The sequence below is a fragment of the Lonchura striata genome, chromosome 13 (genome assembly GCF_050655825.1).
Source record: "Lonchura striata isolate lonStrDom1 chromosome 13, ASM5065582v1, whole genome shotgun sequence".
In the NCBI taxonomy this organism is placed as follows: domain Eukaryota; kingdom Metazoa; phylum Chordata; class Aves; order Passeriformes; family Estrildidae; genus Lonchura; species Lonchura striata.
In genome coordinates, this window is record NC_140715.1 from 17,804,611 (window position 1) to 17,810,765 (window position 6,155).

The window sequence follows — 6,155 nt, forward strand, 5'->3', positions numbered from 1 at the left end:
CACACACGGAGAGAAGGCACCTTTCAAAGGACTCCAAACACTAACAGACCCACACGCGATTAAACATGTTTTTTCTTTTTTAATTTAATTCGAAATAAGAGATAAGAAATAATAAATCTTCAATAAAATATATAAAATTGTACAAGGCATCCCTTTCAAAGGGATTCTCCTATAATGGGAGATCGGGGGTGAGGGGAAGGGAGAGAGGAAGTTCATCTATAGTGGGTCCCAGGCACTATCAATGCCTGGGTCAAAATAAACCAAAACCAGCAAAACCTCGTGGCTTTCTATTTTTTCTTTCCATTTTTTTTTTCTGATTTTTTTTTTTTTTTGTTTCATATCTTTCCTCCACAACAGCATGCTAAGAAAATAAATCCAGGAGAAGCTCTGACTTCAGTGCTCCACAGCCTTGGGAGTAACTTCCTCATAAAGTTTAGCAAGAGTAATACAAATAATACAAGAGTTACAAGGAGAAGCCTGGGGAAGCTGCTGCCAGAGCTCCCACGGGGACAGGCAGGTCACACAGTCTCTATCACCTCTCTGTCCTGCTCGTGGGGCTGGTTGTGACACCCGGATCTCTCTTTAGAAGGGCTTAAAGCACGACTCACTTCTATTGGCATCCTTAGAATGGAAGAGAACTCAGGGGTCTCTTCTCTTTAACACAGGCTGTGGCAAATAGAAATAATAAAAACCCTACAACATCCCCTAGAAGGATGTAACAATCCTTTATGGGAACAACCCACGTCTTTCTCCCCTTTCTCCTGCTTTTCCAAGAGCATTGCAGAGCCAAGATTACCTGGCTGCAGCCAAAAATTTCTAAGCATGCCAATAGGAAGAGATAAAGACCAGCCTGCCTAAAAACCCTCCCTTGCTCTTCACCTCCCCTGCCAGTGCTTTACAAAGGCTGAAGCTATTTATACACAGAAAGGCATTACAGGAGCCACGCTGGGGAAAGCTGGGCTCTACATTTCGGGGCCCTGCTGCTCATCTCGCCGAGGTTCGGGATCCAAAACTTTGCCCTCCCCCCAGAAATGCAGGAATTTGCTGGCTCTGAACTTCACTGAGACTCTACCGGCTCTAGTTTCTATTTACACGTCTCTAGCTACGGGCTCTGCTGTCTTTAAAAAAACAACCGAACAACAAAACTTCGATTAGACCTTTTTATTTCCCTCCCCCCTGCCCCCACGTGGAGCGATGGTAACTTAGAGCGTGGCTCGAGGGCACTCACCCCTCTTATTTTCTTATTTTAAACCCGTGTTGGACCCCACCAGGAAGGTTTCAGGGAATTTCTGCCCCTGTATAATAACTTTGCTTTTTTACCCACTCTTTTTAAACCTACTTGCACTGGATAAAATCCCTACATTTACTCACAACATTTTTTTTTGTTGGTTTTTGTGCCTTTTTTTTTTTTAATTTTTTTTTTTTGCTTTGAGGAGCAGACTCTGAGTGCTCAGAGCACTCTCAGGAGACTCCCAACCCGTAGCAAACTCCCAGACAACTCAGGATGCCAGATAGAAGCGTGCAGAAGGAATGGCCAGCACTGGTTGGGGTTCTGCCTTCTCAGGGCTGGACAGGATCCACCAGGAAGTCTGTCTGTCTGTCTGTCTGAGCTTTGTCTGTCAGATCTTCTTAGGATAAGTGGTACATGCTGTATCCAACGGGAGTGGCGTAGAGTCCAACGGGCGGGATGGGAAGCACAGGTCTGTGAAAAGGGTAGGATGTGCCATACAGGGAGGCAGCCTGGATGGGGGAGTTGATGGGGAAAGGGAGGCTGAACCCCGACGGCAACATTGGCTTCGCTGCCATTTTCAGCTTCTCCAGCTCGGCCTCCTGCAGTCTCTTGGCCTTGGCCCTCCGATTCTGGAACCAGATTTTGACCTGGGTCTCTGTGAGGTTGAGGGAGCTGGAGAACTCGGCTCTCTCGGCGATGGACAGGTACTGCTTCTGGCGGAACTTGCGCTCCAGGGCCAGCAGCTGGGAAGTGGTGAACGGCGTGCGGGGCTTCCTGTTGGTCTTGTGCTTCCTCAGGGTGCAGGCAGTGGGGCTCAGGTGTCCTGCAGGGAAGGGACAGGGGTTAGCACAGCAGCAGGGACACCCCCGAGCTCTGCTGGGTGTCCCAAGCATCCCCCCACAAACACTGGAAATTTCTTCCTGCCCAAACTGAAATTCGCAGCGCTTCAGCTGATGGAAGGGAAATCTTGCCTCAGCGATTTCCAAAGGGACAGAAAATTCACAGGTCACTTTGGGAGTCACTTCACAGGGGTGAAGAGCACACAGAACAACTGCCTGGGCTGAGCACAGCTCCAGGAAAGCACAAACACCACAAAAGCAGGAGATGCCCAAAAGGACAGTGAGGCAAGAGGAGAGCCCAGCCCTGCTCCAGGATTTTCCCACTAAGCACAACAAGTGACAGCTGAAGAAGGTCTGACAGTTTTTGTGGTCTCGCTAACTGGACCTTTTTTCTTGCTATTTTTTTTTTTTTTCAAATCAAATTTTTCCTCTGATTATTAATTTTTGGTTTCAGTAGGTGTTTTCTGATTATCAACCAGTATAAAAACCCAACAAGCTCAAAAAAGAAAGCAGTGCTCTTTTAATTCAACATTCAACTTTTATAACATCTGCCAATTAAAAAAGAAACCAAAACCCAGACAAAACTTCAGCATTTTGTAGCCAATAAAAGCCAAAAAACCCACCACCTTTTGTGCCTGCCTTAAACCCCAGCCAGATTAGGCAATATTCCCGGGACGGCAGAGAGCTGACTTGCCTTTAGATTAATTTAGCACTTCACTAATAATTCTGCAATCTAAAGAATAACTAAAAAAGCAGGCAGCTGACCTCAAAAGCTCGGTAATTAGGCTGTGATTTGCTCACTCCCGAGGCACAGGACAAGTCACCCTGGCTGGACACAGCAAGTGACAGCCAGGCTGCTGAATTTGGTTCACACTGAGGTGTCTGCTTCAAGTGCTTGTCAGGATTTGCACTTTGGGTTTTCTGTACTCGTTTCGTTTTTCTCTTTTATTTTTTTTTTAATAAGCCAGACTAAGAAGCTGCTTAAGCATGTATCATGCAATTAAAAAAAAATTCCACGAGGGAATTGTTCTAAAGTTCAGAAAGGGGAGGGAGAAAACACAGCAGAAAAAGTTTAACTTGTCTTATTGCTCTTCCTCTAGAATACAAAATACTGAAAGCAACAAAAAAATAAAGCTCTTCTAGGAAACAACGCTTCAAATACTGGCCTGTGATCCCACCAGGGCATTTTAATAATTCAGGTGCTCACCGTGCCAGCTGATTCACTTCTAAAACTGCACTGAATTAAAACTACAGCAAACCCACCCTGACTCCCTGCCGCTCCCCGCGTTGTTCCGAGCTAGTTTCAAACGCAGCTCCTTTCTCTTCCCAAAGCGAAGGGCTGGGGCGGGTTTTGGGGTGCCCGTGCCCGCTGTGCCAGCGCCCTGCCCGGCTCGGGGGTGAGCCCAACCCGCCCGGCTCTAGCTGCGCGCCGAACAGCAACGCGCTGCTCCATGAAATCCCGGGAAATATCCCGGGAAATCCCGGGAAATATCCCGTGAAATATCCCATGAAATGCCGGGAAATATCCCGTGAAATCCCGGGAAATATTCCCTCCAGGAATTCCCAGGCTCCTTCCCTGCCGCCCCCCGAGGAGCAGCAGCGACCGCAGCCCCCAAAATCGCGTTTATCCCAGTCCCCAAACTGATTCGTTTCCCCTCACTCATTTGTTTCGCTGGTTTTTCTTTTTATTCTCCTTTTCCCGGCAAATATCGGACAAAAAAACATCATTTGGAGAAGGTTCCCTCTCCGTGTTCCTCAAAATTCGAACTTTTAAAGCTTTTCCCACAGCTCATCCCACCTGTAATATTAATATTAATAATAACAATAAATCGAGGGGCTGTTTTTAATGCCAAAACTCCCCTGGACAGGAGGTTTTCCTGCGGGAGAATCGGTCATTGCCTCCTGCCGAGGTGGGAAAGGAGGAAAATGGTCGAGGCCGAAGGACCTTCCCCTCCTGATCCTCGGTTTTCTCCCCAAATCCCTCTGAACTCACGGGAAGTTCCCGCTACCGGAGTCCTCTACAAAACTCTTTTGCCGATCCCGAGAACAAACAATTTTTAAAGAGAAAAAGGAGGAATTTCGAAGGGGAAAAAATATAGAGGGAGATTATTAGGCCGTGTCTAAGTCTGGAGTTTTGGGCAGATTTAGAGAAGGAGTCCAAGCAGGGGCACACGCTTTTTTCCATGTTTTTTCCAGCACATTTGGGGGTACAGGAAAATTAAAAACTGGAGCTACACAGGGAATGCCTTCCTCCTGCCCTCTCCCAGCAGGATAGAAATCAAATTAAATCGGCGTTATCATAAAAGAAAGGAAATGGATGAAAGCCAAATCGAAATTATTGTTAAAGAAAAAGAAAAAAAAAAAAAGGGAAAACTGTAACAACACTAAACTTTCGCAATATTAGACTGAGGAGTAAGTTCCTTGAGACAGTTCACGCCTGTAAAGTCTCTAACTTTCAACAAAGCAGAGTATTTAACTCCCACCACAAAGTTTGGGATGCGCGGAGGAGAGCGGACAAACCCTGACACAGGTGTGCGGCCACGGCGAGGCACGGCCGGGCTGCTCCTTCCCCTTCTCCTCAAGGATCTCTGGGGGCTTTTAATTATTAAAAAGCAAATTTTCCCCGTTTTTTAAAATTATTTTTTAAAATTTTATTTTAAGAAGGGTTCGCCCCGAAAGCGAAAGGCGGCTCGGGCTGCCAGGGGGTTTCAGAAGGGACCTGTCACCTCCGCACCGAGCGTCCCCAAGGCGGGGGACGGCGTCGGGAGGGATCGGGGGGACCAAGGGGGTCAGGAACACTTCGGGAAACTCTGACAGGCTCCGGCAGCAGCGATGGAGGGACAAACCCCGCGCCGGGAGCCAGCCCAAGGCTGGAAGGGACAATTCCCGAGTGTAAGAGATGGCAGCGCACCGCGGGTGGGAGAAAGGCACAGGGAGAAAATTGCAGCTGTTGTCGCAACGGGGTAACATAAATGGACGAAGCGGCTGCCAGGGGGCCGTGAGCTGCTCCCTGGTGATTCCTGATCTTTCTAAGGCTTTGGAAGCGGTCTACATTCATATACAGCCGCGTAGTCGTGTCTAGAAATATTTAACTCTAGAAAAGCATAATAATATAAATATATAATGGAAATATGTGATAGGTAACAGATGGGTATGCGACACACATATGAATACCTACAAAAGCACAGCGGAATCGCAGAATGTTTTAGGTTGGAAAGGACCTTAAAATCACCTCCTTCCATCGACAGCGACACAGCTCAGAGCCCCCATCCGAGCGGGCCTGGAGCCCTGGGACGGGAATTTAGGGTAAAACCACAGCATGCACGCGTGTGCATCCCCGCTGCAGCGCATCCCTCCCCCCGGAGCACTCACTTGGCGGCGGGGAATATCTCCCGGCCTCCGAGGGGATCCAGGACGAGCCGTCCTCCGAGTTCTCCGACTTGACCGAGGCGGTGTCGAAGGTCTTTGTAAGCGGCCCGGGCGGGCTGTGCGCCTCCCGGGAGCCGTGTCCCGCCAGCAGCAGGTTCCTGGAGGTGCCCACGGCCGCGCCATCGCCGGCCGCGGGCAGCGGCGGCTCCTTGGGGGGCGGCTTCTTGTCGGACATGAGCGCTTCCACGCTGAACGGCAGGCTCGACACCTTGACTTTGCGGTGCTCCTCGGCGCCGGCCGCCGCGCCCTCCTCGTCGGAGGAGAAGGCGTCCTTGGCTTTGTGCGGGGAGGCCATGGCGGTGCGGCGGGGCTGGCGCTGCCCGGCGAGTGCGGCCAGCGGGCCCGGCCGCCCCCTTTTCCCCCTCAGCGGCTGCCCGCCGCTGTCCTCCCTGCGCGAGCGGGGGAGCCGCCCCGCCGCCCAATCAGCGCCCGCCCTGCCGCGTGACGCGCCGAGCGCCCGCCTCCCATTGGCTGAGCCGGCGCAGGGGGCGGGACCAGCCGGCGCCGCTCGCGGGGAGTTCCCGCGCCGCCCCAGTCCCCTCCCCGGTCCCAATTAATGACACGGGGTTAATGACACCCGAGGAGCCGTGCAGGGCTGTAATCACAGCAAAGCCAGGGGGGAAAAAAAAAAAAAAAACCCGCCGCGGTAATTAAGG

At 50.5% G+C, this 6,155-nt stretch overlaps 1 protein-coding gene across 1 annotated transcript; it reads right to left on the bottom strand.

Annotated features, from left to right (window-relative positions):
- Positions 1 to 336: 336 nt before the first annotated feature.
- Positions 337 to 5,830, bottom strand: MSX2 (msh homeobox 2). The gene is made up of 2 exons (XM_021532143.3): positions 5,443 to 5,830; positions 337 to 2,054 (listed from the first exon to the last, which is right to left on the bottom strand). The coding sequence occupies exons 1-2, from the start codon at positions 5,792 to 5,794 to the stop codon at positions 1,630 to 1,632; spliced, it is 777 nt and encodes a 258-aa protein (XP_021387818.1). The 5' UTR covers positions 5,795 to 5,830; the 3' UTR covers positions 337 to 1,629.
- Positions 5,831 to 6,155: the final 325 nt, after the last annotated feature.